This window comes from Danio rerio, chromosome 9 (genome assembly GCF_049306965.1).
Source record: "Danio rerio strain Tuebingen ecotype United States chromosome 9, GRCz12tu, whole genome shotgun sequence".
In the NCBI taxonomy this organism is placed as follows: domain Eukaryota; kingdom Metazoa; phylum Chordata; class Actinopteri; order Cypriniformes; family Danionidae; genus Danio; species Danio rerio.
The window spans coordinates 42,748,439-42,775,274 of NC_133184.1; the positions used below are offsets into that span (position 1 = coordinate 42,748,439).

Consider the following 26,836-nt stretch of genomic DNA (forward strand, 5'->3'; position numbering starts at 1 on the left):
AGATTGTTTATTGTAATTGATGTAATCTAAAATCATAAATTCTTTCCAAATAGAGATATCAAGTCATCAATTGTATTCATATCGCAATACATATTGCAGAATAACAAAATATCACAATGTTAGATTTTTCTGATATTGTGCAGCCCTAGCTCAAATGCATGTAAAGAGACCTTTAAAACACACATATCAGTTAGCCACTGTAAGGCATTTACATTGTGCGGTCAAAACCAGACGCAGACATAACATACCTTGTTGTGGCTCAGCGTGACCCGTAACTCAGGCTTTATTACAGCATAAGCCATGAGTAAGTTCTGGACCCTCTTAAGCTCATCTTTACATTTTTTAGTGTTGGAATAATACTGCCGTCTAACCGGAAGGTTCTTGAACAGATTTGCCGCACACACCGTGGTGCCTGTGGGAAAAGGTATGTTGGAAGCAGTCTGTTGCCATAAATCATGTGAATAAAAACTGCATTAACAGTCGTATACCCTGGCCAAGATGAGATGGCTTCTGAGAGACGATCTGTCCATTGTGATCCACTGAATACTGAATGCTAAAATCGTCATCTGCAGTTTTGGTAGTAATAATCACCTGGAAGGAGAAGCAAAGATAAATTACAGACTCAAGAAACATATATAATATTTGTATTACCAATTAAAGATGGAATTTCTGTTCCTTTATATTAGCGTATATTATCTAATACATGTTAACAATTTTAATAACACCTTTAGGTAACAGATGACAGTATTTATTAATATTTGTTAATAAATATACAGCTGTTTGTTGTTAGTTCATGTTAGCTTAATTATAAGAAGACTATCTTAACATTGTCAATTAATTCTGCATACTGGAAATGCTAGATTTTTTATAATTATGCACATAATTTAATTTCTGCCTGTTTATACATTTGCCAATATCTTGAGCTCACACACTCATTAGTTAATAAGACTAATCATTTAATTTTCATAATTCAACCAATTTTATATTGCATTTACTCGAATCCCTAGCAGATCTCATACTTCATTCTGTATATTCCCTTTTATTTATTTATATCAGAAATTGACATAATTTTCTCTGATAATGGTAAAAAAGACAAGTCATTTTCTAAATATAATTTTTAGGTCAACTTCATATTATACTGAAAATAAAACTTTCTTGCCCTTTCTCCAGCTGTTTACCTTCTGAATTGTAAAACTGCTCTACAACTTAGTCATAGACTAGACTCTGTTACACTTTTGTACATATCTTGCAAGAAAATGCATTCTTTTGTTGTGGTTTTTATATAATTTTTATTTTAATTTATTTATTTTTTGTTAATTTTACCCTTCACAAAAGGCTTGAATTACTAGCCGATGGACGATTGTATAATAGATTGCTATATTATTGTATATGATGACATGAGACACCTATACCACTGTTCTGTCATTGTAAATCTTTAAATAAAAAAAGACAAAAAAAGAAAAAGAAAATATAACTTTCATAACATTTATTTATCTTATTTTTGGCTTAGTCCCATTATTATCTGGGGGTCGCCACAGCGGAATAAATCGCCAACTTATCCGGCATGTTTTACGGAGCTTATGCCCTTCTAGGCGCAACCCAACACTGGGAAACATCCAAACACTCATTCACACTCATACACTACGGACAATTTAGCTTACCCAATTCACCTATAGCGCATGTCTTTGGACCTGTGGTGGAAACCAGAGCACCCTGAGGAACCCTCGCGAACAAGGGGAGAACATGCAAACTCCACACAGTAATGCCATCTGACCCAGCAAAGGCTTGAACCAGCGACCTTCTTGCTGTGATGCGATTGTGCTACTTTCATAACATATTAAAATATTTTTTATATTATCATTATTACTAACATTTAATAAAGTTTTGCTTTTTTCATTAGCAAAAATGTTTATTTTTACGATATATTATGTTGTAATGCCTATATTCACAGCATTTATTTATATTTGTTATTTGTTTGTTTGTTTGTTTTTTAGACATCATACTTTTTCATGTTTGCATGTAAAACATTATTTAAAATATTTTTTCACTTTATTTTCACATTATACATTTTAAAACAAGTAAAACGTAACCTCTGAGATGGCACATATGGATGCCAGAGCTTCTCCTCTGAAGCCGTAAGTCTCTAGCTGTTCCAGGTCTTCATGGCAAGAGATTTTAGACGTATAGTGTTTTACAGCCATCACAGAAACATCAGTAGCTTTAATACCAGAACCATTGTCTCGCACTTCAATGCGATCCAGTCCATAATTCTCCTGATCACAAAAAAAAAACATCAACACAGATTCACCCAAACAATATCTGCACACTTAAAAATGCATGAAAATCTGTATATAAAAAAGCTTATGTCATAAAAACCATACCAGTATAAATTGTCATTAAAGTAGTACTTTTTCAAAAGACATTAGTGCATTTAATACGTGATTAGTAGCTATTCTATTGTTGCAGTTTTACTAATATGCACTCGATTTGTGTCTTGTACATATTTCTGTTTTTATACTAAATGTTTGCACATTTATTATTTTAAGTTGCTAGTAATACTTTGTATTTGTTTGTTTGCTTGCTTATATGATCTTTAGGATCATATAAACTAGAAATTCCAAGAGTTCAGTCAAAGCAGGGTGAAACCACTTTCAGCTACTATGCCCCTCACTGCTGGAATCAGCTTCCAGAAATGATCAGATGTGCTCCAACAGTAGGCACTTTTAAATCAAGACTGAAAACACATCTGTTTAGCTGTGATTTTACTGAATGAGCACTGTGCTACATCCGACAGATTGCACTATTATGCTTTTCTCTTCTTTTTATTTTTTATATCACATTTTATCTGTTTTATGTTGTTGTTTTTTTAAATCATTTTTAACATTTGTTCTTATTTTTCTTATACTTGTTTCTTTTATTCTTGTTTATGTAAAGCACTTTGACTTGCCACTGTGTATGAAATGTGCTATATAAATAAACTTGCCTTGCCTTGCTTGCTTCATTTATACATTTTACAAATGCTGACTAAAGTGCTTTACAAATCAACCAACACACAAAATGTATGCTTGTATATGTAAACAAAATAAAATTGATTAAAATCAAATGCAAGAGACAAAAGATGAATGAGATTTAAAAGCACCAAGGTAACAGCATGACCTGATATATAAAAGCAAACCATTGCACAGGCGAGGGGCTGCAACAGAAAAACTCCTGTCCTTCTTTTGATTTTAATCGAGACTTGGGAAAAACTAGCTGAAGCTGTTGTGCCGACTGAAGAGGACTAGATGAAGTATGCCAGTGAACAGGCTCACCAATGTAAGTAGGTGCCAGACCATTCAAACCTTTAAAAACATTAACTTGTACTGAATCCTAAAGTGGACTGGGAGCCAGTGAAGGGAAGATAAAACTGGTGATATGCTAGCACATTTCTTTTTACTTGTAATAGTAAGATTTGCATTCATATCATAATACGAGCAAAAAAGCAGACCTGACTAGTAAGATAAGATTTGTTGTACTAGTAATAATTACAAAATAGTGCATAATGCCTAATGAAAACTAATACTTAATTGATTAGCATTTATTAAATAGGCACCATCTAAATATTAGTATCAATTAAATTAGTTGTAGTAATGAATAAACCAAACTAGTAATATTTAAAATATGCTAATGCCAGTCAGTATTTGAATAATAATATTAACAACAAGTCAGAAATAAAGTATATCAAAGCAGAGCTTATAATTACAAAATAGTGCATATGGTGCCTAAAAAATGAGAACTAATACCTCATGAATTAGCATGTAATGAACAGGCACCATCTAATGAACATCAGTATTAAATAAATAGGTAGTAGTAACTAATGAATGCAAACTTGAAATATTTAAAAATATGCTAATGTCAGTCAGTATTTGAATAATAATAATAAAAATAATAAGTCAGAAATAAATGATATCAAAACAGCTTATAATTACAAAATAGAGCACATGGTGCCTAATGAATAAGAACTATTACCTTATGAATTATGTATTAAATAGGCACCATCTAATGAATATCAGTATCAAATAAATATGTAGTAACATTTATTAAACACAAACCAGTAATATTTAAAAAATATGCTTAATTAGTCAGTATTCAAATAATAATAACAAGTCAAAACTAATTTATATCAAAACAGAGCTTATAATTAAAAAATAGTGTGTTTGGTGCCAAATAAATAAGAACTAACCCATAATGAATTAGCATATATTAAATAGGCAATATTATCTCATGAATAAGAATCAGAGAGAATCTAAGGAATGAGTTCTAGTATTTTAAGAATGCTGTGGAAGTTGTACATACAAGTTGTAATATTTCATTAAAAAGTGAAGCCAGGAATTAAAAGATGATATCAAAACTATGTGTGTATAAAATATGTCAATTTAATTAAATTCAGGTTTGTTTGTATAGTGTTTTTCACAATAATTATTTTATCAAGGCAGCTTTACAAAAGGTATTACAATCAAATTCAGTTAAGGTTATTAGTTACCATAAATGTATTAGTTACTAATAACTTTAACTAATTACCAAGTAACTTTTAACAGTTAGAGTTACTGTATTAACATACTTAACCTGCAGTTATATAGTAAACAGGTGTTGTATATGTGTACATGTTCAATGAAGCGTGTTTGTGTATTACTGTATATGTGCCAGAAAACACATACTATACTATGCTACGCTATACTGTACTACACTGTAAATTTAACACATACTGACGTTAGGCTAAACTGTACATGTGACATTTATGATAACTTGATATATATATTTACCAGTTTGACTTCAAGGCTTGAGGAACCAGCATCAAGTGAATTCTCGATCAGTTCCTTGACAACATTCAGGACAGATGTAATAACCTGAGAGCTGCACAGCAGACGCACAGTCTCGGGGGGAAGCGCCTTCATGGTTCTCTTTCTAAAAAACAAAATAAATGTTTACAACCTGTCTAAGTTCAGTAAGATGCAGCATACGTGAATTAAAATGGCCAAAAATATCCCAACTTACTTCAGGTAGAATGTTAAAAAATATCCAGTAACTTCATCACACAAGTGTACTTCACATGTTTCCGAACGTCTCGGATATGACTTAACTGGCGCCTAAATGACGTCTGTGTTATTCTCTGCACTGATTGGATGTTGTCGCCTTGTCGTGTTTTGTTTTTATATTTGACGATGTAAATAAAAGCTAGAAAACTACGAAAATATGTAAACCAATGAAAAATATATACAAGTATTAGTTTTTAAATCGTGTGTGCATTTATCCTAACACGTTTGGAATTAACTCATATAACAACTTAAACATATTACACAGAATAATAAATAACAACAAAGTTTTCGTCATAAAATGAGCTAAAGTAAATGACGATTTATAAGTTATGGTTATTTACTAGCTCTATAAAAGTAGAATCTCTTTACGCTTGTTATTTGCAGAATAATCGCATTTATGTGTAAAAAGTGGCTTATATAATTCTTCCTGATTATGAAATAATCAATAGCGAGACATTTATTAAGCAAAATGTAAGCAAAATTAGCATTTTATCTGTTTTATTTTGTAAACATTACGCTTTTAGTGGGCGTGCCGCGTTTCATCTCGCGAGGTTTGCGGTTGTAACCCCGTTAGCAGTGGTAGCCTGGTCTGCTAGCGGTGTGTGTGCGGTGAGTCAGCCCGCAGTGCGCGCAGCGGAGGCCGGCAGCGCTCCAGCCTGCTTCACCCGGACGCAAAACAAGGTACCGTTACACATCTCCTACCCAACAAAGTCGCTAAATTAAACCCTAATAGCCCAAGACCTAGCAATAATCGCGCGATTTAGCAGCTTTTACTTCTGTTTGAGGTGTTTAATTGAAGTAGAGTGAAACAAAAGCAACTGGTGTTTGTTATGAAAGCAGTTGATGCTAAATAAAGAGCATTGCTCATGCGCAAAACCAAAAAACAACATAATGTAAGGACACATGCGGGGATAAGCGTGTTTAAACAGTGTTATTGTAAGTGGTTAGATTGTGAGCTGTGCTAGAAAATGCAGTGTTTTGTCGTGTAGCTCAGCTGCTAACTCTATGTGTGTCATAGACTTGTTTATCTCCTCCAGCTGCTGATGCAAAACCAACACGAGTCTGTATGTAACATTTAATAAACGTTAAATAAATGTTTGCTGGCTGTGTTATTTGCAACAGGCTTTTTATAAGTAAGAGCTATACAACACTGTTGCTGTTCAATTGCTGAGTTGTTGTCTATAGAAATATTAAAACATGTATTACACAATCAGAGAGAGATAATTTGATGTGTTGACATGATTAAGTGTAGCAGGACTTTAGCCTTTGACCTCTGATTTTATTTTAATGCATATATATTGTACGAAATATCAGATCAAATAATAGTGTTTGTGTGTGCTTTTCTGCAACTGATTGATAAGTTGATATGAAAGAAGCAAACAAATGAGCTTAATATTAGGTAACATTGAACTTTGACTTTCGAGCAGCTGCTTGAACCGCTTACCATGCCAGATAAAGCAAACATGCCATAAAATGTCACTTCCACCTCTTTTGCTGTTCCAAAGAAAAACCGAATTGTTGTGAATTATGTGAGGACGACTTAGCCGACGTGAACAGTAATAGAGCATCCTATGAAGAATCGGTCTATTGTAAGTGCATGAACATGCTTTTGTTGGCATATAGACGAGACCTCATTCAGACTTTGTCAAGCTGTACTCTTAACTAGAACAATAAAACATCTATGAAAGAACTAGTAAACCCAATTTTAAAGACTGACCGCTTTTGCTTCAAATCAATCCCCTATAGATAGCAAAAATACATTTAATAATTTGAATAGGTTCTATATAAACAAATCAGGTTAAGATGGCAAACATTTTATAAGAAGATTTTAGAGTGAACATTAAGTCTGTTTTGGAGATTTTCTTCTTACTCAGCATTAAAATAGCAAAGGAAGCTTGCATGGCATTAAAGCATCAGCTAACTAATCTGCAGCTAATGAGAAGCTTACCAAACATTTGCGTGTACTGACATATTGCTGTTAGTTATGTTTAAGAGAGAAAACAAAACCACTCAAATACCCTTTTTTAATAGTTAATTTTTTTGTTGTTTTTATTTTGTTGTTTTATCATTTAATGTCTGAAATTTAATTTAACAGCTTTTTATACTATGCAGAATTATGGAGCACAAAAATCTGGAAGTTTGAAATTGCTATACAGTGTTTGATTTTTAACAATACCTAATAAACCTTTAAAGATATGTTGTAAGGTCTGAGGTTGTTAATGGTATATTTCCTGTTAAATCCACCCGTTCACATCAATTTCACTATATTTTAGTCCCTCCAGTATTTTGCAAGTCCAATGTGGGTTTTGAGGGAAAAAATAATTTATTTATTATTTTCTGTGTTTATTATTATCCACAGAAAAACACAAGAACTATGGCAAATAATGCTATAAGTTTTAAGAAAAAAATGAGACACAATCAGTAATTTTAGGCCACAAATATACATGAAAAAAAACTGGAAGGACTAATATTTGTAATACAACGATGTAGGAGAATTTGTGCAGAAAACTACATTACCAATGAAGCTGCACAAAAAATTTCACCAATCAATTGTTACATGCCAGGGTTGTAGAAACAGGTTTCATGTCAAATTTAAGACATTTTAAGACCTTTTTAGAACCATTATGAATGAAATTACACTTACACAAGGCTGAGGAGTTTTTCGAATGGCCCTGTTAAAATATTTAAATAGCCATTAAAACAAATGTTATTGTAGGGAAGTTACATGAATAAATAATCTTTTGTTGAAACTTTTAATGAGATGAAATGTTAGTGATTGGATGGGTGTTAGCCAAATTGGGTAGCTTTACTTGAAAATAGGAAAATAAGACCTGTTTAAAATGATTTAAGACCTACAACACGATATTTCAGCGAATTTAAAACTTAAGGTTTAAAATTTTGTTTTAATTTAGGCATGGCAAGTTTATATAGCACATTTCATACACAATTGTTATTTCAAAGCACTTTACATACACGGGAGTAAAAGAGACATGTATAAGAAACGAATGATTTAAAAACAGGTTAAAATGTGTTAAAACAGGTTATAAAAGGATGAAGCGGGAAGAAAGACAATAGTGCGATCTGTAGGACGTAGCACAGTGCTCATTCAGTAAAGGCACAGCTGAACAGATGTGTTTTCAGTCTTGATTTGAACGTGCCTAATGTTGGAGCACATCCGATCATTTCTGAAAGCTGATTCCAGCAGCAAATTCAGACCCTGCAGATACCCTGGCATGCCTATATTGCTATAAACTTGAAATATATTGTATTTATATAAGGATATTGCAATATTGACTTTAAAATTATTAGTTTCAAATTTCATTGTAATTTGCAGCGCTTAATAGAATTTTCTTCATTTACCTCGTTATGTACACATGCTGCGTCCCAATTTGCATACTATCCATCCTAAATACTAATCTATTCTTGAATACTATTTCCAAAGCCATAGTATGTTAAAAAAAAAAGAGTATGCCAAAGGTTCCCGGATGGTTTAATATTTCCGGTGAAAATTTGAAATGTAGAGGCATCCATACACTAACCGCTGATATTGCCCAGTACATTGCACGTTGGACGTGAATTTGATTAGAACTACAAGCTCGGGTAAAAAGTGTAAACAAACCAAAAACATGGCAGACCATGAGACCAAGGCTGCATCCGAAACTGCATACTACTCAGTAGGTACTGCATTTGAATTTAAACGTACTACTCAGCCGTTAGAAAAGTGTGTTCTATACAGTATGAATGTGAAAAGTATGAATGGAATTTGGATGTACTACATCCGCCATTTTGACATAGTCACGTGACGTACCTGCGTAATTTGCGTCGCTTTACTCCCATTCATCAGTTCGCTCGCGGGGCATCATGGGATAGCGCAGCGTGCATGGGATGCGTACTCCAGAATCTCGCCGGAAGTAGTAAGTCATCCGGGTACTTCTCGCACAGTTTTTCGAATTCTATGAATTCGGACATACTACTCGGCTCACATACTGATTTTAGCGTACTGTATAGTATGGAAGTATGCGGTTTCGGACGCAGCCCAACTGTCAAGTAGAGCGGTTTGGGAAAATTTGTTTGAATGACTGTTAATCAATATCTAATCTATCCAACTAGAAGATATTTAAACTGCATTTTCTGTGTTACATTTCATCTGCAACAACGTGAACTCGTATCAAGATATGTTTGGACATTAACTTCTGAATGCATAATTACCAAAAGACCTGAGGAGATTTCTCTGCATGAAAGACTCGCGAATGGTAGATTATCCTGCTGCTGCTGCTTCTCCTGTAAGATCTGTAATAAAATATGAAAGAAATGTGGATAATGTGTGGAGATGATTGACAGGGGACTTAACTAAGCAGCATAATTTGTTAACGAGGTAGTAATATGTCCTAAAGCTTGCATACTCTTCTGTTACAAACTCAAAAGTATATACTTTTCCTTTACAAAAAAAAGTGCATACTTTTAGGGCATAGTATAAGTATGTTTGATCCGCGGCTTATAACACTCAAACAAAGGCTTTTTTTAACTCCTATGTGAAAAACGAACGTGGAAAAAATCCTTCTGAAACTTAATAAGTGGGCAGCCACTAATGCATTCTTTTGTATTGCTTGACTTTATATTTCCATTTTGACATTTTAGACTGCTGTAATTTACTGTTTAATTGGTCTGTCCACAGAAAAGCAAGATGAATGTCGGCGTGGCCCACAGCGAAGTGAACCCAAATACCCGTGTGATGAACAGTCGAGGGATATGGCTGACATACGCGCTCGGCGTCGGAATGCTTCACATTGTACTGTTGAGCATTCCTTTCTTCAGTGTTCCTGTTGTGTGGACCCTCACAAACGTTATTCACAATTTTGTAAGTGTCCTGAATAATCCTTTGTTATATGCCCTGTCTTATTCCCCTGTGCATGGGTTGTCATTTTCTCAGCAGTGGCCCGAGTCTTGACAATTGATGCTTCCCTAGTAGCCTGCGTGGCATTGTTATATAAGACTGCTCTTGCACAAAGATTCAAGGTCAACAGTATGACATCAGCAATCAAGTTAGAGCTCGCTGGCACATGATGATGCATGACGGCTTGTGCCACAATGATAAAGAGAGGCTATTCATAGGGACACTGCGATGTGTCTGTTGTCCTGACATGGAAAACTAATTTAATAAGCGTAGTAGGTTTTCATACATGGGAGTTATCATACAATAGCTTTTCATGAGGTAAAGCTACAGGTTAGGTCATTGTTTATTGATCAATTTTGACCACCAGATCTTTCAAAATGTAATTAGCAAAGGCACATTTTGAGGCTTGTTTATATTTTGTCTTAAAGGTTTAGTTCAATCAAAGATTAAAATTCTGTTATTAATGACTTATGTTGGCCTTTTGGTCATTCTTGGATAACATCTTATATACTTAGATATTTTAAAGATTCCTAAAAAGATTTATTTATTTATAAATCTTTCATCCCTCATATACAGCAAGGGTCCATAGATACCTAAAGGCCCAAAAAGGAACTAAATGTATATGTTATAACAATGTAATGTCTCGGCTGTGATTTTAAAAATGGCGATTCCTATGTTTTCATTCATCTGCTTGTGTATGCGCTGGTGACGTGTCTCTGTAAACCAATATCGTTCAGCTGCTCATCTAGCTCCGCCTTTTGGTATCCATTTGTCCTGCTTGAAACCCTTTTAAAAGGGTACCCAAAAATTGGTACGGTTCGCATTTTGGTACCCTTTGACAGTGGAAATGGCCATAAAAACATACCGAACCTTACCGTAGGTTACTGAGTGGAAACGGGCCATAAGTTCAGGGCTTTGATGGTTCATTGTTGTTTTGTGTGTGCAAAAGCATTCTTGATTTGTTCCTTTAAGCTTAACATTAACAGGTCCCTCTGTTCTAATCTTTTCAAATAGCCTGTATGACATTTAGATCATCTTTCTGTGTTTCCGCAGGGTATGTATGTGTTTATGCATGCAGTGAAAGGCACACCATTTGAAACTCCAGACCAGGGCAAGGCAAGACTTCTCACACACTGGGAACAGCTGGACTACGGCGTGCAGTTCACATCATCTAGAAAATTCTTTACAATCTCACCAATCATTTTGTAAGTTGATGCTGTGTACATTTTTGCACAGTATCTTACACTAAATACAGGAAATACTGCTTTTCACATAAAAAAAAAATGTTAAAGGGAGAGTTCACTCACCATTTACTCACCTTCATCTGAAGTGGTTCCAAACATTCAGTATGAGTATCTTTTTTTGTTGTTGAAAATGAAGATTTTTTTAGAATGTTGGAAACCATTATCCATTGATCAGTTTCCATCATTCTTCAAAATAGTTTCTTTTGTGTTGAACAGAAGAAACAGCAAACGGGCTTAGAACAAGTAGGTTAATGATCCCTTTAAAATTGCCCCAGTTATGCATTATTCATCATTAAAACTTTGCAGACCCTTTACATTCCACCCTACATAAAAGCTGATATCCAGAAAAGCATAATAAATGCATTATTATGCTGTTTAATGATTAAATGCAAATCACATGCAAAATAAATGTTTTTATTTACATATTATATGTGTGTATTGCACTGTAAAACATGCAGGCTTCCACACAATTCATTCATGTTGTTTAAACAGAAATCAATTAGGTTAACTTAATTGTTTCATGTTGAATCCACTTAAATTTGTAAAAACAATTAAGTTGTCCACAAAAAAGCAATAATTATGATTTTTCAGCTCATTTTGAACAAGCAGCTATTGTTTGTGAGTGCGTGTATATTTATGTATATATAAATGCACAGACTTTAATGTCTATATACTTACAAAGGGTGACAGGTATACTTAGAATTTTTGTTATAAAAATTATTCATACATAAATATAAATTAAAAAAATTCTATATATGTATATAGATATATATGAGCAATATCACACGAGTAGCAGTGCGATATGGCTGTATATCGGCACTGATGGGAGGTGTGCGTTGGGAGGAGTGCCTTAGTGCCCCCACCAGTGCCGATATAAAGCCATATCGCACTGCTACGAGTGTGATTTTGCGTTTATACAACAGTTCGACGGCATAATTGTGTATATGAAAACAAAATCAAACATGGAGAGTCTCAAAAACCCTTTTGTATGAGGAACTACTTTCTTCCAGATTCAAATCATAAGCTGACAGTTAAACAGCTGAGCAAGCATCTTTTAAACTATAGATCTGTTGTGTCTGCTTTTTACTGGCTGTATGTGGGTGGAGTAATACACAAAGGGTAAAGAGGCTGTAGGAGTTCTGATATTGCAGAATATCGCACGGCTATCAGCCAATCAGATTTGAGAACCAGACAGAACTGTTGTATAAACATGGATACATAATACATGCAATTAGTCCAACACAGGCTCGTTGGAAATATGTGCTTCAGCCTACATTTTTGTGAAAACGCCCAAAAAATGTACATAAACATATATTTGATGACAGTTTGTAGGTAAAGTGAATGCTACGGGGTTGGATGACACCAGCAGCTTTTGTTCCTTTTTACAATAATGATATGAACAGGCACATACAGTATTATCGGTGAATAAAGCATTACTTTTGTGCAGTTCTTTGCACAACACCAAAAACAAACACAAAACACTTTCACGGCATCGTAATTAGATATGTTTGCCTCGTTTTTCTATCTCCATATGGACAACTTTTCCAGTATGGTTAGTACTTGTGATGCAGACCACTCGGGTTGAAGTCTGTTGAAGCATGGTTTTACAAAAAAAAGCCTAAATGGCTGCGATGGACTTTATCTTACATTTTAAAAACACTATTGGTTGGGTTACAGTCAGTGATTCGCTTGATCTGTACTACTAACCCTGCCTTCTCATGGACGTGCACAAAAAGGACGTGTACTCGCACGTTTAACAAAATGTACCCTAAAAAATGCATTTTAGATTAGCAAAAATGTAGACAGTGCCCTCTAGTGGATTTGTCATCTAAAATGTGCAATTAAATGTGCCCGGGACAAACTATTTTACATTTCCCATAAATGTAGGCTATGGCAATAAAGAATCTGCGAACATTTTCTTTGCTATTTCTGCACAGAATTTAGTAAAAATCTGATTTATGTAGAATGATTTTGGGAGTATCGTAACTAAAAACATAATATATATAATAAATTAATAACTTAAGTTTTATTTAATGTTGGTAATGTTTTGTTTATTTGATAAACAAAGCAAGTCTGTTATAGGTATACTAAAATACAGAAAATATTACTTTACAAACTGTATTGTAAATGAATCAAATGAACATTTTCATATGTCAATATTATTACAGAAATTAATAAAAAAAACTGAACAAATGTAGTTTTACACACATTTACACTAGTAAATAAATAAACTTAATTATGTGCTTAAAAATATGTGGAAATCTGTGCATTTATCTGTGCACAGATGTTTTAATGATCCTGGGATGTATTAGTCAGGATTAATCATTTAACAGCACTCGTAGTATGCAAGTTCCTTTACTGATTTTGATCTTCTTTTCCTTGCAGATATTTTCTTGCCAGCTTTTACACAAAATATGACACAGCTCATTTTGTGATAAACACAGCTTCGCTTTTGAGCGTTCTCATCCCCAAATTGCCACAGCTCCACGGAGTGCGGATCTTTGGAATAAACAAGTATTAATCCCAATGTTCAGAGGGCACAGACCAGTTGGGAGCTGCTGCCTGATATGGGAATGTTGTTGATAACCCTTTGTACTTTGTACCGCAGTTGTGTACACTTAGCAGTTTTGTACAGTCCGTGTAATTTGTGAGTCTCTTTGTTTGATATATCTTGAGAAATTGTTGTAGGGATACGTTAGGAGGACAATTCCGCAAGCATTAATAACTTAAGATATTTAATGTGTTTTTGTTAGTTGTTTTGTGATCCTCGTGGATCTGGGCTGGCCCAGGTTTCATGGTTGAAGTTATTTTTTTCGTTAATTAGTTTTTGTTTGTTCAAATGTGTTCACAACACTGATACACTGAAATTGATTAATGCTTTTAGCGTCACTTCACATTTCTGAATATGTTCTTAAATAATGCCATGAGTTGAAAAAAATGTGTTTTTAAAATCATTTACAAGCCATGAAACCTTTCTGCTGTTTCTTGAGTTTTGTTGGATGTTTTCATTGCTTCAGAGATGACAAATAATAAACTAAATTTGCATGATTTCCTGAAAACTATTTGTTCACAATATTGTGTATAGTTTTGTTTGGTTAATGTCTTACAGCTTCTAAGTGACAGTGAAAATTTAATAAGATTAACAGATTTAAAGTGCATTAAGTTGAAGTGAAATTAAAAATACATCTTATTTCTCTGGTCTCTTTTTGAACTGTTTATCAGTGCGCATTATTTCCAAAATTTTCTTTTTGAAAAGTTTCCTTTTACCTTAAAACAAAACTTCAAGTTCTTCCCAAAGTTGTTGTATTTTCAGTTCTAATCAGAATGAGTCGATTACACAAAGTGTCACTATGTGATCAGAAAACTCCAGATCAGAACCAAGCTTCAGCAAACTATCATATTTCTTTACTCTTTTCTGTCACAGTATTATTGAAGTTGACAAACTGTAACATAGACCTGTTAACAGTTCGCATCCTTCCATCATCTTGTCTTTTGACGATATCTGCAAAGCCTCAACTGTGCCAATTGTTTTGCCCTTTTGTTTTGAGAAAAGGTATGAACATAGTATGTTATCTGTTGTATGACATGCTGCAAGCAAATAAACCTTTGCAAAGTATTAGCAACCCTATTGTCCATTGTGTGAAATACACTGGTGTAAAGCATGTACACTTCTTGTGTACTAAATATTAGGGTGAATTCAGGTCAATAGGGATCATTTTACTTGGTCTATCAATGGCAAAAAGTGTCCCAAATGACCTGAATTCACCTTAATAATTCAGTTTTATTTTAAATTCATTGGAAATGTATCATAAATACAGCAATTGACCCTTCGCTAAGCCCGGCTCCCCTCCTTTGTTACTGTTGTTAGGCCTGTCAAGCTTCCATGCCTGGCACATCTATAACAATGTGTATGCGCCGGTGTCAGACATTCTTAGGTATACAAGTAGTCATTTTTGGTGAACAGGTAAGATACCTGAGAAAACCAGACAAAAAAGGACTGCAGTATGCATAACGGGTATATTCCCGACATAATACGCAACCGATTAGAGAATAATTTAAAATTGAAGCTAAAGCCTAGCGACTCGCACGCTGACCATTTAACAGCTCAGTTCACGCACAGCAGGAGAGGTGAAATTGAAAAATAATCTAATAATAACAAATTAAAACATGATTTCTCTTTTTTTGCCAAAAAGTCTGACAGACTAATTGTTGTGCAAGGAAATAAATCGTTACTAACCAACGAGGAAACATGGACAGTGTGTGACAGTGTCCAGACAGCTTGATCCACACTGGCATTTCTCCTCTTGGGTTTTAGGTTTTGGAAAAGGGAAAAAAATTCCACCACCCTGTCCAAACTTTTAGGATAACGGGTATCAGATTTGCACAATGCTTTGGCTTGTTTCCCACACTCGAAAGCTTGACAGACTTCCCGCGCAAAGTTATGTTTGCTAAGCCACGATTGGTGTGTGTCGGTTTTCGGGTGTAGCTTAGCGGAGAGTCAACATTGTGAAGAAAAAAAAAAAACAATAATTAGGGCTGGACGATGTTGAAAAAAATCTAACATGGTGATATTTTGTATTTCTGCGATATATATATATATATATATATATATATATATATATATATATATATATATATATATATATATTGCGATGTGATTACAATTTCATTAGCTTTATTTATTTTATTCCCTGTCCACAGTGGATGCTCTATAAAACATGTTAATTAGATATACACAGTTGAATTATTAGCCCTCCTGTTTATTTTTTCCCCCAATTTCTATTTATTGGAGAGAAAAAAAATTTCAACACATTTCTAAACATACAAGTTTTAATAACTTATTTCTAATAACTGATTTATTTTATCTTTGCCATGATGACAGTAAATAATATTTTACTAGATATTTTCAAGTTTCAACTTCAAATTTTCAACTTCTATACAGCCTAAAGTGACATTAAAAAGGCTTAACTGGGTTAATTAGGTTAACTGGGCAAGTTAGGGTAATTAGGCAAGTTATTACATATAACCATGTATAATTATGGTTTGTTTTGGAAATATAGAAAAAAATAGAGCTTAAAGGGGCTAATAATTTCGACCTTAAAGTTGTACATAATAAATTAAAAACAATATATATATTATATTGTTGTAATATATATGTGTTGTTAAAAATATAACTATAATATGCATATAACGTATAGTTGAAGGAACTAAATGTTCTGTAGGATTTCTATATTATTTTTATACATAACAAATGCAAATAAAGTGTCTGCTGTTTGAAATACTTCAGTGAAGCTTTCTTTTTTGTAAGTCAGTTTGCATCAGTAGTTTGCAGAACAAAACTAAAATTAAAAAATGAATACATTACTTAAAAGTAGACAACAATCATTGCATCCTCTGTATTTTTTTTTTATTGTGGACACATTTAAAAAAGGGGAAGTTACAAAACTGCTAATTAAAACATCAATTTTAATATCACCTCTTAAGAAAAAAATTTAAAAAATAAAAAATTACTCTTTACACAAATCCTCACACGCATTTACCATCACTCCTTTAAACACTTCAAATCGATGATTTAAATCTTTTTGGCAGTGAATTTTATACCTGCTCCCAAAAGCCCCGTCTGCAGTGGATGCTCCATAAAACACTCGGCTGATTCGTGAATGAACCAGAGCCATGGCGCACATCACACAGGGCTCTCTGGTGACGTACAGATCATATCCGGTACAAATGTATGGCAAACCAGTTTCCTTTCCATCGCAAACACTGTTAGAGCAGCTAAACCGACACGCTGGGTATTTCTCATATTTATAAGCGCCTCCATCTTGCCCACAGGCCACAAGATCAATACAGACCATGACGGCATGATGGAGCGGATGAGATCCACGCTTACAGTCATGAGCGACGGCAATAATCTGCTCGGTTTTAGGATCGACGATCACAGCGCCCACCGCATCCATTCCCAACTCCCGACCTGATTTTGCAGCCTTCACAGCCACACACATGTATTCCCGCATTTTAGTTTTCTGATGAGCCGTAAATAACTGGCCTTTCAGAGCAAACGTCACCAGTTTGTCCTCGTGAAATGATGTCGGCCAGTGTTTACTTGCTTTTTCGAACTGTGGTCTGGTCAGCGGAGGATTGGCAGGTATTTGGACAATAAAAGGGTCACCTAAACCATTGGAGTTGAAGCATTGTGTGTGGAGCAGATGGGAAAGTGTGACTTTTTTGGGGTCTGTGCTCTGGACGTCACTGACCAAGCACACAATGACCTCTAAGGGATGAGGGCTGTCTTTGTGTTTGCAAGGTCTTACTCTTTTGATGTGCTGCAGGTTTGGTAAAGGATGGATCAGCGACAGCTCTTTTACCAGGCGAGATGTTTCTCTTCTCTCCAGGATTGGCGCTGCGTAGGCTGGTAATAGTTCAGGGTCTTGGGATTGCTCATCTGAGAGAACTGGAAGAACCTCCCAGGTGTCATCATAGTCGTCCATTTCTTTTCTCCGTTTGGCTTGGGGCTCCATCCTTTTGAAATCTGGATCATCAGGGTTTTCCACAAGTCATCTGTAGACACAGAAACATGATGACAACGTTAAAGGGTCACGAAACACCAAAACACATTTTTTGAGCTGTTGACAGTCGTATATGTGTCCCACACTGCTAAAAACACTATTAGGACACCTATATTTCACTAAAAAGTGTAAATTGGTTGTTTTTGCGTTATTTCAAGCAAATTCGTACTTCTGGTTTGAAACAAACTTTTGAAGCTGCGTCACGACCATGACATAATAGCCTGTATTCCAGCGTGCAGACTGGACATCTGTGCCAGAGTGAGTCTTATTACGTCTTACAGTGTGATGCATTAATGCATGAGTAAAGCTTGGTTCAAACCAATCAGCGCGCTCTATTGTGCAACTTCATTAATATTCATTACTGTCAGAGTGTTTAGACGACAGAGACGCTACATTGTGTTGGCAAAACAAGCATGAAGTGTTGCTTTTATAGTTTGCTGCAGTTAAGTTTTGTTTTCATTTTCTCTCTGTGAGAGCGCAGCTGGAGTCACGTGTGGATTAACAGTGTACGCGACGCTCGACAACAATAACTTACATGTCTAAGGAGGATTATTGTTTACCTGAGAGCTGTTCTCATCTGCAAACGCTGAGATCCGGATCTCTTGTAGTCTCCTCTTAATAAAGACGCGGCTCTAGTTGCTGGTGATTGTCCTGTCTCTACAGATTTGGTAAGTGAGTGACCAGTGCTCTCTGTTTATTCAGTTTGTTCGTATCTAAGTTAACTATTGCACCGAGTGTAAACATGTTAGCACCACAACCAAACTTTTACCTCATGTAGGATTTTCACCGCATTTGTGACCGGAATAACACAAACGGCTTTCTGACGCTACCTGCCGAGTGCATCTAAGTTTCCGTTAAATGCGGAGGGTGTTTATTCTCTTATTTGCTGTGCGGTATCAAACATTGCATGAAAAATATACGCTTACAGCAGTTCCTCGAATCAAATATCTCGTTTGTCGCGAGGGACATGAATGAATTCCCTGAATGAAAGAGCCAAACTGCAGTTAAAGTCCACTATTTAATAATTTGGCAAATAATTCGACTACAGATGTCCATGTAAACACAGTCACTTCGTCCCCTATGTGTGTGTGTGTTTTGACTCTGAAAGTCAGCTCCCACATTATGCCTCTTTTCTTCCTCCGACACTCCCCCCTAAACAAAGCTGGACACACCCACTTTTCTGACTTTTTCCAAAGTAGAGGTGTGAAAACACCCTGCTGAAACCTGAGTTTAAGACTCCAAATTGACTCAGGTTCAATACAGAAATGTATCTTAACTGATAATGAGGACAGAACAATTATTTTGCAGTATAAACTGTATTATTATATACTAGGTCTGGGAGATTTGGTTTAAAATCTAAATCTCGATTTATTGCATATTTAAACTCGATTTGATGAATAAATGATTATTTTATTTAGTTCACAGACAAATTTTGTACAGTAAAAATGCTCACATATTACAAATGAGAGACTTTTGAATGAAGGCTGCAATACTTGATTTTAAAATAATTGAAGGAAAGGGTGTCAAACTTAGTTCCTGGAGTGCCGCTGCCCTGCACAGTTTAGTTCCAACCCTGCTTCAACACACTGAAGCTGTGGTCACGTTGGACTTTTCTCCCCATAGACTTCCATTCATATGCAGGCGAACGCTTCAGACTGGAAACGCAAGCTTGTGTGTCAAGTTTCGCAGATCTTTTCTCTCTCTATCTCTCTCTCTTTTTTAATGTCTAATCATCTTGTTTAATCCTGCCCCTTACATCAGAAGCTGTACGACAGAATTTCGCACGCACAAACTCTAGTGTGACTGCAGCTTTAAGCTGCGGTCACACTGGGCTTTTCCTCCCATACACTTCCATTCATACGCACGTGAATGCGTCATACCAGAAACGCAGGGTCATGCCTTAAGTTTCGCAGGTTTGCAAGCTTGGTAAACTCTGACCTGAGAAACCTGTAGGTTTCAAACAAGCCTGAAGGACTCAATTAGTTGGATCAGGTGTGTTCAATTAGGGTTGAAACTAAACTGTGTGCAGAGCTGCGGCCCTCCAGGAACTGAGTTTGACACCTGTGCATTAAAATGTCCCGTTTCATCTTGTTTTTTTCCCTAAAAAAATACAGATTAAATACATGCACTCCAAGACATTCAGTGAACCAATACCATTTGAAAGCAAAACAAATCATTTAAATCTAATACAATGTATTTTTATCACTTACTATTTTAGATATTTTAATAAGTACAGGTCAGAATAAGTATGTTATTTCATCTTTAGATAAACCATTTGTTACGTTTATGACAACGAGACATCATTTAACCCATATTTTAACATTATACTTATGAAAAAGCTTACTTCACAAAAGTGGACACTTTATTTGCATCTAACGTTTATATAAATAATATAGAAATCCTGTATATGTCATTTTCTTGCTTCAACTATATGTTATAGTCATATTATAAGGTCACGCTTAATTTTGATGGCCCGTTTGTTGATTTTAAGTTACACTGCATCTACATCCCAACTAAGTTAATTTTCATTAGATTATAAGTAGACTGTTAGGTTAGGGTTAGTGTAAGTTGACATGTACTCGCAAAGTTTCTTATAGTCAGTTAAATGTCTGTTGAAGGAGCAGTATCAACAGATATTAAGCAGTCTACTAATACTCAAATGGACCATCAAAGTAAAGTGTTACCCATTATAATTCTATTTTTAACAAAGAAAATCTATATATTATGTATTTCTGTGTTTGTCCATAGTGTTTGTCCATATCAGACTGTCAACTTTCTAAACACAACACATGGACGCGGTACAATAGAGCATTAAGTTACCTTATTGGAAAAAGCAGTGGACGTCAACTATGCCAAAAAAACAAGTGATAATAATTATAAAAACAATGTTACAGCAGCCAAAGTACTTCAGAATACAACATCTCTTCCATGTGAGCTTTCGTTCCTCTTGTATTATTTTCCTACTCGAAACAAGCGTAAGCGATAATGGTTCCCGTGTTGAACTTTACTTATACTTTAAACAACGATATTATGATTAGCATATTTATTCATTCTTCAAACATACCATAGACTTAAAGTTATTTATTCAATATTGAAAAAAAATATCTAACATAATCTAACGGAACCCAAGTTGACCTGCTGTAAGTAGGACGTGTTTATATGTAACCTCTCTCTTCATACAGGCTCCTAAAACGAATAAAATGGTCCAAGAAACACCAGTTTTCCCCAATTGTTAAAGCGTATCTAACCTGTCAGGTTGTTGTTGAAGCAGTCAGTAAGTGCTCTACTATCGGTGTTAACAGCAGCATGTTTCAGAGTTGTCTGCCTGGAGCTCTGCGGTCCTGGAGCAGAAGAGTCTTCAGCACTTCAACGAGACCCAGGTTAGTTTTGGGGATCGAGACGAGCTGCGATGAGACCGGGGCGGCGGTGCTGGACGAGACCGGGAGGATTTTGGGTGAATCTCTGCATTCTCAGAAAGAGACACACCTGAAGTAAGTATAGTAGTCACAGCCTTCAGAAAACTCCTCAGTTGCTACAAAAACATGCAAAAATAACATGTTCAATAATTTAAAGGATTTTCAATGTTCTTGAGTTCACCAAAAATACATAATATATACCGCAAACAGTATTTGATTAATATTACTATATTATAACAGCATTTATTAATAGTTTGTATTATTATTTATTAATTAAATTATTAATTACAATTAACAATTGATTAATTAACAATAATTAATTTATTGTTCATTGTCATAGTTATTTTAGTTTTAGCTGTCTTATTTTTATTTCTGTTTTAGTACTTAAACCAATTATATTTTGTTTAGTTTTTTCATGCGTTATAGATGTGACCCAAAAAGTCTGCGAGTTTGCAGTATACAACATACTTTGTAGAAATTCTGTGAATATGAATATGAACTATGAACTGTGAACTATGTATATGTATATGAACTATGAACTGTGAACTATATATATATATATATATATATATATATATATATATATATATATATATATATATATATATATACATACACATACATACATACATACATACATATATATATGTATATATACATATATATATATATATATATGTATATATATATATATATATATATATATATATGTATGTATGTATATATATATATATATATATATATATATATATATATATATATAAAGAATTCACAATAACAATATATCATGTATATCATATATCATCGATTCTAAGTCTTTTTTTCACTTTAATTTGCTCGTAAGCTTACTACAAGCTCATGAATGCAAAAATGTTGCAGAGCAAACTGTTTCTTTGCTTTATCGCAGGCTGAATCTGCAGTGATTTAATATTAGAGGCAGCAACTGCACTTTAATCATCATGATCCACACAAAAGAGCAACATACATTCCCTTGAGTAGTTCATGATAAAAAATACCCCTTATAATTTCAAGATACTTAGACTGCAAACTCTCAAAAAGGATTTTTTTTAAAGCAAAGGGTGACTGAAAAATCCAAAAAAACATACAATCTGCCTCATATTTTAAACTAAAATCTGAAACGGTATAAACTTACTCTAATTCATGCTATGCGTGTGTTGTTCACTTAATAATGCTCTTCCAGAACGGGTGGAATTATCCCATTAGTGGCCCAACGCCTACACAGAGAAAACATCTCCAGAGTGGTCCAGGAGGCTCTTAACAGAAGTGCTATTGAACCCAGTGAACTCACAGCTGTGGCAACAACAGTAAAGCCTGGCCTTGCCCTCAGTCTTGGGATTGGTTTAGATTACAGCCTGAAGTTTGTGAGACAACACCAAAAGCCCTTCATCCCTATCCATCATATGGAGGCTCATGCCCTCACCGTGAGAATGCTGCATCCATTAGACTTCCCTTTCCTTGTGCTCCTTGTCTCAGGAGGTCATTCCCTTCTAGCGTTGGCCAAAGGAATCGATGAGTTTCTTCTTCTGGGACAAACTCTAGATGAAGCAGCCGGGGACACGTTAGATAAGGTATCAGATTGCAATGCGTTTGAATAAACCTGTGAATATGCATTTAAAGGGATAGTTCACACACAAACAAAAATGTACTCACTATTTATTTACTCATCTTCTAATGTTTCCAGAACTTTGAGTTTTTTTTTATTATGTTGAACACAAAAGTTGATATTTTGAAGAATGTTAGAAACCAGTAACACAAATACAGGAAAACAAATATTATGGAAGTCGATGGTTACAGGTTTCAGCATTTTGCAAATTATCTTCTTTTGTGTCCAACAGAATAATGAAGCCCAACTTGGTTTGGAACAAGTAAATGATGACAGAATTTTCATTTTTGGATGAACTTTCCCTTTAAGACCTTTCCTTTCAAATTACAGATTGCCAGAAGACTTTCTCTCAGGAATCACCCTGAATGTGGGACTCTGAGTGGTGGACAAGCCATCGAGCGACTGGCAAAAGAAGGAGATCGACTTGCGTTTCACTTCATTTCACCAATGGGGCAGAACTACGACTGCAATTTCTCATTTGCTGGTTTGCGAACACAGATCACAGGGGCAATAAACAAAAAAGAGAAAGAAGAAGGTACATCATCTGTTCATTTTAGATGAAAAGAGCAGGTTTTATTCTGTAGTGAGTGAATTTTGGTCACCTGACATCACAACCTAAATCTAACCTAATATTAATGTCTTATGACATTGTGTGGCTAAACTAAATGCACTATAGAACGTTACGTTTACACACATCCACAAATACATGTAAATGCATCTGCTTTTTACAGCGTAATACTCACTACTATTGAGTACTCCTACTTGGAGTAATATTTACAACAGATACTTTTACTCGCACTACATTTTTAAGCAAGTAATGGTACATTTACTTGAGTATGATTTTTCTGTACGCTTTACACCACGGGTTGTTTATAACGTTTATGGGTGGAACAGTAAATTTGACATTTTTCTCTTTTGGCTGTCGTTATCAGTCTCACAACATTTTTTATTTCATTATCGTGGAATTTCTTTTATTATTTGAGCAAATAAGATTGTAAAAAAACATTTGTTGTACTCTCCCATTCACTTCACTTTACCCAATTAATGGCGACTTCTGCTTCTGAGAAACCCATAAATGTGAAAAGAGTCCATAATATTGACCTTAGCAGGGTTTTTTTTTATTAATATTTGTTTTTTATTCAAACCAATAAGAAATAAGAGTTTCTACAGAAGAAAAATAGTAAATACTGTGAAAAATGTCATTGCTCTGTTAAACATCATTGGGGAAATATTTGAAAAAGATGAATCATTTTGTCTTCAACTGTAGATTAATAATCTTCATGTTACTTCATCTGCTGTCTTGGTTGGATTATTTTTTTTCACTGAATTCGTCACAATGCAATATGGGATTGCTTTCTCAGAATGACAAACGTTTTGGAAGCCCTTTGCATCAGTAATTGCGACTATCAAGCTTAGTTGGACTCATTTTTATTACTTCACATTTGACATTTGCAATAAAAATATCAAATTTAAATGTACTGCCAAACTATTTTTCCACAGGTGTTGAAGCAGGACAGTTTTTATCTTGTGTAAAAGACATTGCTGCTGCCTCACAACACACGGTAGCATCTCACTTGGCCAAACGAACACATCGAGCCATTTTGTTCTGCAAATCCAAAGGTCTTCTGCCAGAGCAGAATCCGACACTGGTAAGTTTACTGAAAACTTCAACCAAAGAATGTGTTCTCCTTCATAGACGTATGGTAAAAATTTCACTCAGTCTCATGCATAAATAGAACTCTTCCTCTACAGATTGTTTCAGGAGGAGTAGCCAGTAATGAATACATCAGACAGATTCTGAAAATCATCACAGATGCCACTGGGCTGCATTTACTGTGCCCTCCGTCAAAGTTTTGCACTGATAATGGAGTCATGATTGCATGGTAAGAACATAACATCGTTGTCTTGATAATATGCAGAAGGCATTGACTTGTGTTGCTCATTGACTTTTTTGTTTTTAGGAATGGCATAGAGAGACTAAAGCAGGGAAAGGGAATCTTGTCCTATTCTGAAGAAGTCAGCTATGAACCCAAGTGAGTTAAAATTGCTTTTGCTCTGGTAGTTAATAAATAGCACGTTTTATATTTTTAATGCATGATTACAGTTTTATTATGAATGATTTATTAGTTATGAATAGAGCCAGACAGAATCTGCTGACATTTTTTGGTATTTCTGCACAGAAAAAAAATGATTTTGAGAGTATGATAACACTAACAAAACTTAAAACATGAAATAAAACATAATAACTTTTATTTAAGGTTTACAATACAAATTCAATTAGATGCAATTGACTGGTAAAAAAGCTACAGCAAGTCTCCCATATTATATGTAGTATATCTAATATATATAATATATCTACTAAAACAGAATATTGTAGCATATCTACTAAAAAAACTAGACTAGGATTATTGTGACTATTGTAACAAACTATTGTAAATAAATTAGATAACTATTTGCATATTATTCACTAATATTACTGAATATACCATATACAGTTGAAGTCAGAATTATTAGCCCCCGTTTTTTTCCTAATTTCTGTTTAACAGAGATTTTTTCGACACATTTCTAAACACAATAATTTTAATAACTCAAATAACTGATTTATTTTATCATAATTTTCCTAATCATAATTTTCCATATTTATCCTAACCCTTTGCCATGATGACAGTAAATAATATTTGACTAGATATTTTTCAAGACACTTCTATACAACTTAAAGTGACATTTAAAGGCTTAACTAGGTTAATTAGGGTAACTAGGCAAGTTATTTTATAATGATGGTTTGTTCTGTAGACTATCGAAAAAATAAAGGGTCTAATAATTTTTTCCCTAAAATAGATTTTTAAAAAATTAAAAACTGATTTCATTCTAGCCAAAATAAAACAAATAAGACTTTCTCCAGGAGAAAAAATATTATCAGACATACTGTAAAAATTTCCTTGCTCTGTTAAACATCATTTTAGGAAACATTTAAAAAAACAAAAACAAAAAACTTCAACTGTAAATGTACACACATTTACATAAATAAATAGACTCAAGAATGGACACAAAAATTAGCAAATTTCTGCACGCATAGATTTCATGTGGGCTTAGTTATCAGTCATTGAAACCTTTTTCATAAATTATTAATTTGCTTCATATCTATCATGGTCTAAAACTTAGCAATTTTTTCTTAATAAATATCATATTTCGTTCAGAAATATACAAAATTACAGACGTAAAATTGATGTATAAAGCATTTAATTTTGATTTTAAAAGTTTGGCACAAACCACTTTTTAGCCATACCACGTTATATCCTATCTAATATACTAATAACCTAAAAATAAATCTGTTGCTAATTTGCTTAACCCCAATCCAAAAAGTAAGTGACATGTTTCTGCTGTAGAACCTAAAAAATATGTTTTTTTTTTAAATAAAACAATATTATCATTTAGGGTTGAACTATCTCTTTTAAAGACATACCTTCACTCAAATTGTTATCTGAATAATAAATATTTCAAATATGCATTGCACAATATTAGAATTATAAGTTTCAATTTTCATTTGTTCATACTGTCTGTACATTATATTTTTCATTTGCTATTTTTAGGGCACCACTTGGACTAGACATCACCTCAGAAGTTAAAGAAGCTGCCATCAAAGTTCCTAAATTAAAACTTAGGACAAACTCTTGACATGTTGTAGGAACATGTTCCTACTTATTAATAAATTATAGCTTGTATATGTATCTGTTTTGCATGCGCTTTTATTTCAGCTTTTGCCACCTTTTGGTGTAAACAGCAGAGCCGTAGTTCTGGGCTTTTCAGGTATTTTCATTTAACCTCAGTGTTGGCAGGGCGTCCGTCCGGGTCTGAATTTGGGATGAGCGCTTTTGGTCCTCTGTCCTACATGATGCACTGAAGGAGCCGATGTTTCCCTCTCGCCGACTGCTGACTGACTACCCCTAGTGTTCAGTTTCTTCGACGGTCCTGGTGAGAAATGATATAGCACAAACAGCTGCGTGTAAAATATACTCC

The 26,836-nt window shown here is 34.4% G+C and overlaps 5 protein-coding genes across 15 annotated transcripts in view; 2 read left to right on the forward strand and 3 right to left on the reverse strand.

Moving 5' to 3' along the window:
* pms1 (PMS1 homolog 1, mismatch repair system component) overlaps positions 1-13,200 on the reverse strand; it is a 66,688-nt gene extending 53,488 nt beyond the window's left edge. The window contains exons 1-6 of one of the 6 annotated variants that reach the window (XM_068223333.2): positions 11,288-13,200; positions 9,285-9,365; positions 4,803-4,944; positions 2,091-2,273; positions 489-591; positions 249-412 (exon numbers count right to left, since the gene is read on the reverse strand). In XM_068223333.2, the coding sequence (XP_068079434.1) occupies positions 249-412; positions 489-591; positions 2,091-2,273; positions 4,803-4,934 (582 nt within the window). In that variant the 5' untranslated portion in view covers positions 4,935-4,944; positions 9,285-9,365; positions 11,288-13,200. 6 annotated transcript variants of the gene reach the window in all.
* ormdl1 (ORMDL sphingolipid biosynthesis regulator 1) lies at positions 5,676-14,836 on the forward strand. Of its 2 annotated transcripts, none has more exons than XM_068223335.2 (4): positions 5,676-6,664; positions 9,751-9,933; positions 11,023-11,174; positions 13,599-14,827. In XM_068223335.2, the coding sequence occupies exons 1-4, from the start codon at positions 6,647-6,649 to the stop codon at positions 13,732-13,734; spliced, it is 489 nt and encodes a 162-aa protein (XP_068079436.1). In that variant the 5' UTR covers positions 5,676-6,646; the 3' UTR covers positions 13,735-14,827.
* Positions 14,837-16,598: 1,762 nt separating this feature from the next.
* Positions 16,599-21,166, reverse strand: adat3 (adenosine deaminase tRNA specific 3). 2 transcript variants are annotated; one of them, NM_001293177.1, is made up of 2 exons: positions 21,028-21,166; positions 16,599-17,771 (listed from the first exon to the last, which is right to left on the reverse strand). In NM_001293177.1, exon 2 carries the CDS (start codon positions 17,729-17,731, stop codon positions 16,721-16,723), a length of 1,011 nt encoding a protein of 336 aa, NP_001280106.1. In that variant the 5' UTR covers positions 17,732-17,771; positions 21,028-21,166; the 3' UTR covers positions 16,599-16,720. The 2 variants fall into 2 exon arrangements, with proteins under 2 accessions (NP_001280106.1, NP_001005300.2); NM_001005300.3 differs by lacking the exon at positions 21,028-21,166 and adding an exon at positions 20,600-20,763.
* osgepl1 (O-sialoglycoprotein endopeptidase-like 1) lies at positions 20,976-26,547 on the forward strand. Its single transcript, NM_001005301.1, is given in 7 exon segments — positions 20,976-21,270; positions 22,397-22,784; positions 23,150-23,354; positions 24,320-24,468; positions 24,572-24,702; positions 24,781-24,852; positions 26,410-26,547. Coding segments are annotated over 7 exon segments (1,215 nt in total). The 5' UTR covers positions 20,976-21,085; the 3' UTR covers positions 26,495-26,547.
* Positions 26,548-26,836, reverse strand: part of ankar (ankyrin and armadillo repeat containing) — a 33,911-nt gene continuing 33,622 nt past the window's right edge. For all 4 annotated transcript variants that reach the window (XM_068223336.2, XM_073911751.1, XM_073911750.1 and 1 more), the window contains one exon: positions 26,548-26,788. In XM_068223336.2, coding sequence (XP_068079437.1) covers positions 26,643-26,788 — 146 coding nt within the window. In that variant the 3' untranslated portion in view covers positions 26,548-26,642. The remainder of the gene's footprint in view (positions 26,789-26,836) is intronic.